We start from the raw sequence: 14,133 nt of genomic DNA, 5'->3' as shown, positions 1-14,133 counted from the left end.
TAAAAAAAAAAAAATCAAAGCGCCCATAATCATCGCTTTGTCGGCAAGTAAAACTTGATACACATGAAATAATTATCAAACTGCGATGCTTATGAAAGCGTATTCCTCCGCGCATGCGCAGTAAGCAGCGACACTAAAAAAAACAGGCAAAAACAAAACTGGACGGACTAGAACAGGTACGTGTTTTGTTGTAACCATGTATACGTTTTCTAAATGCATTCAAATTCTTTATTTTACTAATTAGGCTGTTGTTTCTGTTATGCCACAGGATATGCAGTTATTTTCAGTTTATTTTCCATTGCAGACACATTTTAGCAATGAGCAACAGCAAAGTAGCTCTGATCACTGGTTCAAATAAAGGCATCGGGTTCGCAATCGTGCGGGCAATGTGCAAACAGTACGCCGGGGACGTGTACCTGACAGCCCGGGATGCTGGTCTAGGAACCGCAGCGGTGGACAGTCTGAAGAAGGAGGGGTTGACTCCTCTTTTCCATCAGCTGGACATCAATGACCCAAACAGCATCCGCACCGCACGGGACTTCTTCAGAGAGAAGTACGGGGGCCTGGACGTGCTTGTCAACAACGCTGGGATCGCCTTCAAAAGTAACTAAAGACATTTGTTAAGAGTACCTGGAAACCTTACTTGAGTAAAAGTACAGATACCTTAACTTACAGTGAAAATGAATTACTCCTTTACAAGTTACAAAGTCACCAATTCCAATACGACTTGAGTAAAAGTCTTAGGCCTGGTTTCACAGACAGGGTTTAGATTAAGATAGGATTAGACTTTAGTTCAATTAAAACATTTAAGTAGCCTTTATAAACGTGCCTTAGAAAAAAAAACATTACTGGTGTGCATCTTGAGACAAAACAATGGCACTGGCATATTTTAGTGCAAGTTGCTTTCAGTTAAAACAGCTCAAACATGCATTTAGTCTGGGACTAGCTTAAGCCTTGTCTGTGAAACCAGGGGTTAAAGTATCGGATTTTAATGCACTAGTCTTCAGCAACTAAGAGACATGCCAGTGAAAAACAAGAAACAGTTGATCTGTGAGGAGAGCAATCACATGTTTATTTTCTGAAATCAAAATCAAACTGAACACTTCAATGTAGCAATAAATCAAGGTCGACACAACAGCCTCTTAAAAGTATACTCTCAAGTCTCAGTTAAACTCAAGGGCTCAAAAAGGGCACAAGTAAACCAATATCCTTGAAAAAGGTTGCTTCAGTATAACAGTTAAGTAAAATAAAATAGTAAAAGCCTTATCACCAGCTGCAGCCACATCCTCATCTCATATAACACCTGCGATTCACAGTGATCAGCTAATGCACTCACATTCATGTAATGTCGCCTTCTTGATGAGTTTTGGTGAGTCCTGAGCAAAACACACAAGATATAGTACACTCAATGCCCTGTAGATGGCGATATGGCTTTTTTTGTAGTAAAAATAAACTGCTGAAAAAGTTAGGCGTCATGCAAAATGTAAGGAATAATTGCATTATTTATCACAAACGTATTGGAGTAAAGAGTACATGTACTTGTAGTCAAGTAGAGAGAAAAGTTGCTATTATCTTTGTCACACAAAAGTCACCAAGTTTTATTCCATTCCGATGAAGTAAAAATTAAAAATGTAAAATGTCTTAGTCTAAAATGACAGAAGGTCACCAGAGGGTTAACATTTTGTGTTATGTGTAAAGAAAACAATGTTTGATTTCTTCATGGCAGTGGCGGACACAACTCCCTTTGGGATCCAAGCAGACGTGACACTGAAGACCAATTTCTTTGCTACTAGAGATATGTGCAATGAGTTCTTGCCCATTATCAAGCCAGGAGGTAATTCATATATCAGTTATGCCTTGCAGAACCTGCTTGTCTGGTGGTTTTTCTCTTCTCCTCTCTTACCTCATGCTTTTATTTGCTTCTAGGTCGGCTAGTGAATGTCTCCAGCGTAATGGGCTCGATAGCTTTAAGCCGATGCAGTCCAGAACTCCAGGCCCGTTTCCGAAGCGATGACATCACAGAGGAAGAACTGGTTGGGCTGATGGATAGATTCGTTCGTGACGCTCAGGAAGGGGTTCATTCAGAAAAAGGCTGGCCCAGCACTGCGTATGGGGTGTCCAAAACCGGCCTCACCACCCTGACTAGAATCCTAGCCCGAAATCTGATGAAAGAGAGGCCTGGAGATGAGATCCTATGCAATGCCTGCTGTCCAGGATGGGTCAGGACCGACATGGCTGGACCAAATGCGACCAAATCTCCAGATGAGGGCGCCATCACTCCAGTGTACTTGGCATTGCTGCCTGCAGGGGCCAAAGAGCCTCATGGGCAGTTTGTTTCAGAGAAGAAAGTGCAGCCCTGGTGAGAGCAAGAAAGAGAGAACAGGTTGTGTTTGTTTGTGTTGAAAAGATGGAGTCAAGTTCAGACACATTCAGACTAACCTCTCTCTAGTATAAAAACAGTCTAGTTCTAGAAAGTCTTGGACTGAACTAAGACTTCAGGTACTCAAACAATTCAAAAAGTTACTATGTGCATTGTGTAATTTCTTATTATTGTAAATAAAACACAAAAAGCTTTAACATTTGATCAAAGCTCTACTGAATAGACAAAAAGAATATCCAAATACATTTAAAGTACAATTTTGTTCAAATGCAATGCATGGTTGCTTACAAACACATGTAAATGCATCATCATCTGGAACCTGCAGTTTTGTTATGAACAGACCAAAATGTTGTGCTCAAAGATCCATATTGCAGTATTTATGTGGTCTTAAGTTTAAGATCAACAGTTTAGAATATCAGCTTGTGTATGTTAAATATTTAATGATGCAAAATGCAAATACAATGTCGACTACATCAATTAATCCTAAATTAAAAATGAATTTTACTCAGTGGATTGTAACTTGTCATCTTTTTATGTTAAAATTGATGAATGTTGTACATATAAATAATACTTTCATGAATCTGGAAAACTTTGCATTACAAAAATACATAAAATTCCATGATCTTTCTCACCCAGTTGTATTGCTTTCTCTTAAAATCCATGGAAAAAAGTACTGGTTTGGAAGAGAATATCCAGAGGTGGACAAAGTACACAACAAAGTAAATATTTTTACTTAAGTAAAAGTACAGAAGTACTTGTTTTTAAAAGAATTTAAGTATCAGAAGTAAAAAGTAAACGTCAATGCATTGTTTTATTATTGTTTTGGATTGTATTGCATTGTTGTGTGTAATACTTACAGTACCTTATGCCTCTGAATCTATGCCTGCTTACCTACCCTCATATCAATATCAAATGTATTTCTAGAACACAGTTCCAGTAGTGTGGGATTGAATGTGAGATTGAATAAGTGCACTCAATAACCTCCACAATGGTTTCGGACACCCAAATGGCTGTTCCCTCAAATACTGCCCTATTTAAAGTTTTTTGGCTTTAAGTGTGATATGTTAGCCTTACTGTTATCTATAAGCTAGTGTGCTCCAAAACAATGACACAATTCGCATTAAGAAGACCAAACCCAATGTTGAAAATGAAAATCAGGTTGATGTCAGAATCCAACGCCAGATTGACGTTAATCTCCAACGTTGTATTGTGGTTGAAAATGAAAATAGGGTTGACGTCAGAAACCAACATGAGTCGGGTTCTGACGTCAACCCAACTTTCATTTCCAACCAAAATGCAACCCCTGCACCTAAAATCATCCCCTGACTGAACTTTCTACTCAAGGACCTTGACAGAAATGTAGTGGAGTAAAATGTATGATATTTGTCTTTCAAATGAAGTTAAAGTAAAATAATACTCAAGTAAAGTATAGATACTCAAAAAGTGTACTTAAGTACAGTACTCAAGTAAATGTATATTACAGAATATACATTTGCATTTAAAGTACCTGCTGAAATAATAGTCGCATTTCCATAAATAAAGATGTGTCCGGTTAGTGGTTACACATTCATATCAGCATTTATTGTTCACAACAATATGTGAAGGAGTGTAAGAGCAGAGTGTGCGCTACATCTGGACACAGACAGCAAAAGCTCCTCGGTTAGGTAACAAAACTTTCTATGCAGCTTTCTTTAATATCTAACACAGATCTTCCTGCAATATGGCCACTATAAACGTGGCATTCCTCTGAGCACAGTAAGTAATAAAAATTTTTTTTTAAAAAAGTAGATTCGCCTACTATGTTCTATAATGATGATTGTTGGATTCAAAAAGGTGAATTTTTGTTTTGTTTTATTAACAATACATATTTTTATTGTTAAGAATGTCAACATATTTTAATAATAATTATAATTTTCTACCTTAAAATCTAATTCTATTGACAATATCCATAATTTGAAAAAATATATTTAAATAGTAATTGCAAGTATGATAATATGCATAATCTGCAAAATGTTGCTTTCAAAACACAATCCTTTAGCATGCTTCTTTTTTCCTTATCAACACCCTATTTTCTTTATGTAGATCAGTCCGAAATTTCTTCATTCCACAAGCCACATCTGGCCATTCAGCTGAACTAATTGTTGAGTTATTTAGTCTAAATCACTCTTTTGTCGACTTATTTCTTGTTAAAACAGAGACAACATGTTGAAATATGATAGTGGCATATAAAACAGTGTTGCCAACAATTTTTCAATGGAAAACGCTTTCTCAAAAATGTCATGTGCTAACTGTCAGCCCCCCCGACAGTGGACTCTATTGGAATAGTGTAGAAGGGTTTTGGGGACGATTTCCAACACAGCCCATGCAGGAGTCAAAAAAGTCGCAAGATTGGTCGCTAGTAGCTTTTTTTTTTTGTGGGGAAATCTAGCGCTAAATCTCGCTATTAGCAACACTGCATCATCAGATGTCCCAGTTTGGGTAGAATAGGCTACTATTTCGTGAAAAGTGAATTGTGTTGCAGATGCTTATGACCCAGATGTTCGTGCCAGACAGATCTGGATAGACTGGACACGGATCAGAGGACTAGACTGTCTCTCTTTTATGGATAATGGGGAGGGTTTGACCAGAGCCAGACTGCACAAGATGCTCAGGTACAAAGCACAAAAGCATGCCTGTCCAGTCACTTAAGCTAATTTATTATTAATTTTAAGTACAGCAAGTGAAAAGTGTGTGAAATGGACTTGTAATTACCGGTTGTTATAATTAGAAAGAGAATCAAGAACTCTTAGTCACTTAATTCAAGGGATTCACAGTGGACTTATGTCATTAGCACTTAAAAGCCTATAACATTAAACCAACACTGAGCATTAGGGCCCAAAGCCAGAACAATTAACAACACATAATTGGCTTCTTGTAATTACTATACTTATCTTGCCTAGAGCTGCGAATTAATGGAGCTGTAAACTTTTGACCAGGTGATCAATTAAGTATTGATCAGTCTTTTATGTTCATCAAGGCTGCATTTAATTGATCAAAAAAATACAGTAAAAACAGTAATTTTGTAAAATTTGTTTTACAATTTAAAGTAACTTTTCTATTTGAATATATTTGAAAATGTAATTTATTCCTGTGATGACAAGGCTGAATTTTCAGCATCATTACCATCACATGATCCTTCAGAAACCATTATAATATGCTGATTTGGTGCTGTTGAAAACAGCGGTCACTGTGATTTTGCCGAGCAAGACAAGTTCCTGGGTCAGTCAACATATTTTGTTGTTCCTGGAACAACAGTCCTGTCTGAAAATGTAGTCCTAGGGAAGCCCTGTAGGGAAATGAGAGGTGATGTAGAAGCACCTGACCCTGGTTGTAAGCCTAAACTGGACAAAAACCCTAAACTTGTCTCTCAAATCTGATTGGTTGATTGGAATGTTGTTCGAAAGTGTAAAACATTTGTGTATATACAGTACAATGCATATTAACACATTTCCCTGATGTTTTTAAGCTTTGGTTTCAGCGAGAAGAAAGCAGCGAAATTTCACATTCCAGTCGGTGTTTACAGCAATGGGTTTAAATCAGGGTCCATGCGTCTGGGAAAAGATGCCATTGTTTTCACGAAGACCAGAGACACAATGAGTGTGGGACTCCTGTCCCAGTCTTACCTCGAGGCCATCGGAGCTCAGTGAGTCTTGGTGCCCATGATCACGTTTAGATGCGATGGACATAACAGGTAGGCCTACTCTTCTTCAGCGTTGCTTTCAATTTTATTACAGATATAGTGCAAAGATTCCATTTTTCTTTTGTTTTTGTGGTTACACCTTATTTCGACGGTCCACTTTAGACATTCTACTAACAATAAGTAACTTTGCAACTACAATGTCAACTAACAGTCATTAGAGTATTAGTAGACTGTCTGCTTAATATCTGCTGACACTTTATTTTGATGCTCCCCAACAGACAACCTAAACCCTAACACCTAACCTCTAACCTAACAGACTACTAATACTCTAATGAGAGTTTATTGACATGTAGTTGCATATTTACTTGTATGTCTAAAATGGACAATCGAAATAAAGTGTAACCCAATTTGTATGTTATATGCATGCATTTCCTAAGCTTTGACAAACCCTGAACTCTTGACATCTGACCCTTGATCTCACCAACGTGGAGGATGGAGCCAGTCTGAGAGTGATCTTCACACACTCTCTTTTCAGCTCAGAGAGAGAGAGAGAGCTGTTCGCAGAGCCTCACGCCATCAGCACTGCTGGACAGACAGGAACACGCATCATCACCCGGAACCTTTGCACGTAAGCTCCGCCCCTTTTACTGGATACATGAATAAAGGGTGTATCCAGATCTGGGGTGATGATCTGATGTACACTATCGTTCAAAAGTTTAGGTCAATATGAGTTAAAAAAAAAAGTATACTTTTATTCAGCAAGGAAGTGACAGTAAAGACTTTTATAAGGATACAACAGATTTTTACTTTAAATAAATACTGTTCTTTTGAACTTTCTTTCGAAGTATCATGAAATATTGCCTCATGGTTTTCATTAAAAATCAAGGAGCACAACTGTTTTCCACATCGATAATAATAAGAAGTGCACCAAATCATGCGACACTGAAGACTGGAGTAATGGAGCTGAAAATTCAGCTTTGCATCACAGGAATATGTTTTTATTTTATTTTATTTTTATTATATTAAAATAGAAAACAATTTGAATTGCAATAATAATATTTCACAATATTACTGCCTTTACTGTATTTTTGATCAAATAAATGCAGCCTTGGTGAGCATTAGAGACTTCTTTCAAAAACATTTTTTAAAATCCTACAGACCTCAAACTTTTGAACACTAATGTCTAAATTGTGTGTTTTTCAGGACCACAATTGGCGACACTGAATTTGACTTTGACACAGATAAATATGACATTCTGATCAGGGCGACCGTCAGCGAGAGGAACAACAGTGGTCTCGCCATGAAGTGAATGTTCATTACAGGTGAGCATAGCACATCTCACAATAATGTGGAATGCAATTATATAAATAATAAGAAGGTAAATATGTCAATTGAAAAAAAGATGGTTTAGTTGGTTTAGGTGCGTGATTGATTCTTTATGTTTTTGTAATGTATGCATACTGTAGCATCTTATATCTGAAGCCTCTCATGCAAATCATTATTCGAGGGTAAAGAGTGAAGAGCCAGCTGATATCCACGAGTCTGGCTTATATTGCGCAGTACAACTACAGGCCGTCATTCCTTGTATCTTTTCAAAATAGATAGTTTTTTGGAGTGCACACATTTAACATCATCACCTTCTCAGCATTTCTTAACTCAGTGCTCAGAACAAGAGTGTACGCATCACTTTCGGATACAACACCAAAAGCAAAGAGCATTATGGGATTATGATGTGTCATAAGAACAGGCTGATAAAGCCATACGTGAAAGTGAGCTGCCAATGTAAGTTAACCAGAAATGATTGCATGTTTCTTCTGCTTCCTTTACCCATCAATTCAATACTAAAAGCTGTGGTTTGCTTTTATAACAGGCAGAAAGAAAAGGTGTGGGAGTTATTGGTGTTATAGAGTGCAATTTCCTTCAGCCCACTCACAACAAACAAGACTTTGATGACACCGATAAATACAGGTGAGCTGAACAAACGCTGTTTATCACTCTACCGGCATTTACCCCAAATGATGCCCTTGAGCTACTTTGATGGAAAAGGCACTATTTTATACAGGAAGATCATGTACAAGGAGTACTGGAACGAAATCCGCTACAAACGTAAAGAAAGAGGAACCAAAGTGCACAGTAGCAATAGAAGATGTGTTGTGAGTACTGCCATTAATAACCTGTCAGTAACACACACAAAAAATTCTAGCTAATTTAAAGGAATTGTTATAAAACCTCTATCATTATTTACTCAACCTTATGTTGTTCCAAACCTCAATGACTTTCTCTCTTCGGTGGAACACAAAAGCAGTGTTGTTACTGTTAGTCCTCCTGTGAGAAAATCAAGTTTTTAATGTTGTTTAATTATATGTCTATGTGGTGTTTTTAATATGCTTTAAGGGATACTCCACTTTTTTGGGGAAATAGGTTCATTTTACAACTCCCCCAGAGTTAAACAGTTGAGTTTTACCGTTTTCGAATCCATTCAGCCAATCTCCGGGTCTGGCTGTACCACTTTTAGCATAGCTTAGCATAGATCATTGAATCGGACAGGACCATTAGCATCTCTCTCAAAAAAATGACCTAAGAGTTTCGATATTTTTCCTATTTAAAACTTGACTCTTCTGTAGTTATACATCGTGTACTAAGACCGACGGAAAATGAAAAATTGCGATTTTCTTAGCTCGGTAGACTATAGGGTCGACTATTTTCAGGCACTGCGTCATATCATTACGCCTGCTGGAGCCATAGTACGGCAGCAAAGTTTCTTGATTATTATGCAGGAATGAGAGTATAGTTCCTAGCCATATCAGCCTAGAAAATCGCAACTTTTCATTTTCCGTCGGTCTTAGTACACGATGTAACTACAGAAGAGTCAAGTTTTAAATAGGAAAAATATCGAAACTCTTTGGTCATTTTTTTGAGAGAGATGCTAATGGTCCTGTCCGATTCAATGATCTATGCTAAGCTATGCTAAAAGTGGTACAGCCAGACCCGGAGATCGGCTGAATGGATTCGAAAACGGTAAAACTCAACTGTTTAACTCTGGGGGAGTTGTAAAATGAGCCTATTTCCCAAAAAAATGGAGTATCCCTTTAAGACAAACCTGAACTCTATGAAGTTCTGGATAGATATTATGAGACTCTAAATCTTTTGAAGGTGTTAAAGCAAACAAATAAAATATACTGTGTCCCAGATGCCAAAGCAAATTGATTATTCATTAAAAAGCAATATTAGAATCTCATCTTTTTTCTTTTAGAGCTCAAGAGTGACCAGGAGCGTTAACAACCAGTCAGGCACCCAGACATCCACCAGCCTCTGTTTTGTCTGGTAAAGATGCAATGCCAGTATGCCACATAAAAGCCATACTAAAATAGCTTTGAATCGACTTACCACTTAGTTTGAAGAGGCTCTGATGTGGCTTTTTGTCGTGTTAATGACATGCCTCATTAGAGGCCCCTTACACTTAGGCTTTTCATGAAAATCAGTGTGTTTTCATCTTGTTTTCTCTCAGCTGAAAAATACAACATTTGAGCATGTGATAGTGTTTTCTGCCATGGTGATATCTAAGTTTGATAACAAACTTGAGTGTTATACATCTTTTCACTGTATTTACTGTAACTTATCAAGTTACATTTTAGGACAAGTTACTAAAACAGTGTACTCTACCATTTGAAATTTTAAAATGTAATTTATTTCTATGATGGCTTTAAGCTTCATTTTCAGTAGCCATTACTCCTCTCTAGTGTTACATGATTCATCAAAAAATATTCTAGAATAAATACATTTCTCTTTCAAAAAAATCGTACTAACCCCAAAACTTTTAGTTGAACATGTTTTAAATGTATTTAAAGGTAGAGACTCAATTGTCCTTTCCAAAATGGCACATTTACTTTCCTAACAGGAATAGTCCTCATTTGCTCACCATGTCATGTAATGTCATTCCAAACATGTATGACTTTCTTTCCTTGGCAGAACACATAAGATATCTTGAAGAATGTTTCCTGTTTTGAACTGTCCATACAATAATAGTTAGCAACATTAAACCCCATTGACTTTCATAGCGTGATGGAAACCACCACAGAGACATTTTCAAAATATCTTCTTTTGAGTTCCGTAGAAGAAAATTTTTTGAACGACATGAAGGTGAGTAGATAATGACAGATTATTATAATTTTTATTTTTTTTGGTCAACTATAACTAGTATTCATTTTATGTTAGGTCTGTCTTCAGCTAAAAGGTCCCCTTTGCCCCTCATTAACCTGACCGCTGTCGCCAGGTCTCTAAGAAGGTAGGAATAATACAACTGGTGATTCATACATACTTTATTTTACTGTACATGCACTTACATGTAATTACAGCATCCTTACTTAACAAAGTAGTGGGCAATATAAGGTAACTGCATGAGTTAAAGGGATAGTTCACCCAAAAATGAAAATCCTGTCATCATTTTACTCACCCTCATGTTGTTCCAAATCTGTATGAGTTTATTTCTTCTGTTGAACACAAAATAATATATTTTAAAGATGTCGGTAACCAGACAGTTGATAGTAACCATTGACTTTCATAGTATTTTTTTCCTACTATGAATTCAATAGCTAATGCAACTGTTTGGTTACCAACATTCTTCAAAATATCATCTTTTGTGTTCAACAGAAGAAATAAACTAATTTGGAACAACTTGAGGGTGACTATAATGATGGCAAAAGTAAAAATTTTGGGTGAACTAGGTTTACAGGGTTAGTACCTAGTTACTACCGAGTTATTGTAATTACTATACGAAGTACATAGTATGTACATGCGGAACAGGACTGTAAAATAAAGTGCTACCCATATTTCTATTGTAAACATGTTTCATTTAACTTTTTTTTTATATTTACAGAGGCAAACAGATGTTTTTTACCATAGAAAACACACGCCATCCTCTCTTGTCCCCCCTCTCACCGCACCACAAGATCTCTCGTCGCAGACTTGCTACTGCCCCGCTTTGAATAAGGAGAGAAAGATTCTTGCTCAATCTGACACACTCGCAACCACAGCTGAGAGCGGAATGATGGAAGGATTTGAGTCGTATCAGATCATGGGCCCGCTGCTGCAGAAGAGACATGTGAAAGAGATGCATCCTCTGGGACAGGGAGGGGATACAGCTCAGCTGCGGAGGACATAATTGAATTGCCCTTGAAAAATTAGAAGAAAGGGGTGGTGCATCCCTAAGGTCATGTTGGTGATGAAGAAGAGGAGGAAGAGGAAGGGAACTCGACAGAGGTGCAACAGTGGCAGGAGGAGGTAATGGAGCTGATGCATGAGACAGCGGAGAGACGTGTGCCGACAAGAACTGGAGGTGCTTAGAGAGCACAGCGCCGCCCTGGTGGACGAAAGGAGCAAGCTCATCAGCAGGGTATTCATTAACTTTTAATTATGTTAGTTCATAAAATACAATTGTTCATTGTTGATTCGTGTTAGTTCACAGTGCATTAACTAACAATTAAAGATACATTGTTCATTGTTAGTTCATGTTAACTAATGCATTAACTAAAGTTAATTGAAATCTTATAAAGCGTTACCTAAGTGAGTGTATTTATATATATATATAAGCTATTTTATATGAATCAAAAAGGTTACAAATGGGTATAATAAATATAGAGACTTATTTTAGTATTATTTATGTAGTATTTATGAGTATTTTGAATTTACTTTTATACTTACTGTATATATCCAGTTTTCAATAAGTTTTAGTACTTTTGTTATGTGCTTTTGTTATTTTCTATTTAGCATTCATTTTTATTTTTAGCTTTAGTTTTAGTAATTTTATTTTAAGTCAGTTAGTTGACAAGGCAATATTTCTAAATTACATTTAAGTTTTTTAAGTTTAACTTTTTCATCTAATATTTATATTTTATATATAAATCTATATATAAAATAGATTTATTCATCTAATATTCATATTTTATGCTATTTCCACTTTATTTCAAATATCGAAACAAATGAATAGCTTTAGTTTTACTTATAACAATACTGCTTGAGGACATAAAGGACTGTTTACAAGGATACTTGCAAAGACGGGCATTTTTTCACATAAAATGTGTGTATTTGACCGTTCAAGCCCAATACGGCGCCACAAACAACTTAGTTCAAGTCTAACACGCACGTCTCTCTGACAGCGCATATATATATCAAAATGATTCCTCTTTCACTGCTTATTGAGCTTAAACGGTTTAAAAAATCACTACAAGGCTTAAAAACTCATTCAAATGATAAGCTTTCGTGACGCCGCAGCACGGATACGTCACATGAGCGTAACTGCGATAGAGACGATAGTCCAAAATTTCACAAGCAACCACCCAGAACACCATATAGCAACACCCACAACCAGCCTAGCATTGTGGCACTGACTTTTGCACAGGCCAGCACTACTCATATTGTCTTCTGGAACTACAAAAGTCTATTTATGCTTGTTTTCCCTAAAGGTATTGAATTTTCTATGTGCTGTGTCTAGCTGGAGAGGGTAGTGGAGGAGAAGACCAGCCTTTCTGCCCTGTGTGATCAGCTGAAGTGTCAACTGTCAAAGCTCCTGGGAACAGAGCAAGAGAGGCAAGGAAGAGAAAGACGACAGCTCCAGACTGAGGACACTGCGTCTAAACCTGAGCCGTCTGCTGGTGTCTTTCGTTCCTTCTCTTCATCTTGAGCATGTGGACCACAGCAGTGATGTCATAGATACGGCTCTGGAACACATCACATAAAACAGTTCCTCTGATTTTCAGAATGTCTGTCAGATTAGATTCTAAAGATTTGTATATACACCTAGAATTTCTTGTGTTGGTGTAAAATTTGATTATTGTTGTAACTGGGTGAAATCTACAATTTCTCATATACTTCATATACTACTGTCATATATTAACATTTATTTGACACATTTATATCGAAGTGTTGAAGGAGACTATGAAAGCCCATTTCTGCCATATAAAAAAATAAGCATAGGCCTACTTTGCTAAATATTATGTCAAAATAATGACATAAAAAGTTGAAATTGTGAGATAAATTCAGAATTATGACAGACTAAGTCATAATTATGACATACTAATTCAATTAAGTGATAAAAAGTTGAAATTATGACAAAAAGTCAATGACATAGAAAGTTATAATTTCTGCTTTTTATCTCATTATTTTGACTGCAATTCCATAATTATGACTTAGTATGTCATAAGTATGATTTACCAAAGCATGATTTGTTTTCTTATGTGGTGGAAATGGGCTTCTAGGAAATTGATTGGGGTAAATCTTTTTAAGAGCCTTTCTGAAAGAGGCTTCACCTGTTTGTTTTTTAGTGTTTTTTTGTTTTTGTTTTTTTTACTAACATTAGCTGGGCTAGCTTAAAAAATTAACAAATGTAACAGAGTGTGATATAAGGTAAAGAAACCAAATTTATTAAATGTTTTGGACATTTCTGTTTTCCCCCCATAAAGTACATTGGAGCTGGTCTTGCATGTCTAGAAAATAGCGCAACCAAGATGGCCGCCGAATGAACCGACCTTCTCCAATAAAGATGAATATGCTCACATTCAGGAACCAGATGTTAATTTCTCATTGATTGAATCACTTCTCATAGATTTTTTTCACTATGGCCTCTATATGTTTTCTTGCTCTTTAAGCACGTACACACACACACACACACTTGCACTCGCACACGCACACGCACGCACACACACACACACACACACACACACACACACACACACACACACACACACACACACACACACACACACACACACACACACACACACACACACACACACACACACACACACACACTAATCTACTTTTAAAGACACCCTCTAATAAATGCATAAAAAGGGCATGCATTTGACCTCAGCAGTGACCTATCGTCTTACATCCATATGCGCTGAAAATAAAACCTATAGATGTGACCTGATCATTAAAAGGCCTATTTTATTTTTACCATCACAGTCTGCCAGGGAGAGACTGACATAAAACATTAATGAATACCCCTATGAATTAAAGGTCAGAAGTTGATGGCCTTATTCAGGCCCATATATTTTGAATGATTTTTGAAGAAAGA

General features: G+C 36.8%; 2 protein-coding genes and 1 long non-coding RNA gene across 3 annotated transcripts; all 3 read left to right on the top strand.

Moving 5' to 3' along the window:
- The first annotated feature begins 44 nt into the window (after positions 1-44).
- cbr1 (carbonyl reductase 1) lies at positions 45-2,888 on the top strand. The gene is made up of 4 exons (XM_082163455.1): positions 45-176; positions 305-603; positions 1,727-1,834; positions 1,927-2,888. Exons 2-4 carry the CDS (start codon positions 318-320, stop codon positions 2,361-2,363), a joined length of 831 nt encoding a protein of 276 aa, XP_082019581.1. The 5' UTR covers positions 45-176; positions 305-317; the 3' UTR covers positions 2,364-2,888.
- Positions 2,889-4,654: 1,766 nt separating this feature from the next.
- morc3b (MORC family CW-type zinc finger 3b) lies at positions 4,655-7,382 on the top strand (the record flags this gene model as incomplete). The annotated part of the gene is given in 6 exon segments (XM_082165303.1): positions 4,655-4,670; positions 4,902-5,031; positions 5,886-6,063; positions 6,067-6,110; positions 6,544-6,687; positions 7,263-7,382. Coding segments are annotated over 6 exon segments (618 nt in total). The 3' UTR covers positions 7,369-7,382.
- A 146-nt stretch (positions 7,383-7,528) lies between these two features.
- On the top strand, positions 7,529-8,212 carry LOC309494162. The gene is made up of 4 exons (XR_014204239.1): positions 7,529-7,643; positions 7,727-7,841; positions 7,930-8,027; positions 8,122-8,212. It is a non-coding gene; the product is annotated as an uncharacterized lncRNA (long non-coding RNA).
- The last annotated feature ends 5,921 nt before the right edge of the window (positions 8,213-14,133 follow it).

The sequence above is a fragment of the Leuciscus leuciscus genome (genome assembly GCF_965113295.1).
Source record: "Leuciscus leuciscus genome assembly, chromosome: 3".
Lineage (NCBI taxonomy): Eukaryota > Metazoa > Chordata > Actinopteri > Cypriniformes > Leuciscidae > Leuciscus > Leuciscus leuciscus.
The sequence above is the reverse complement of the archived record's forward strand: the minus strand, read 5'-3'. Positions and strand labels throughout refer to the sequence as shown.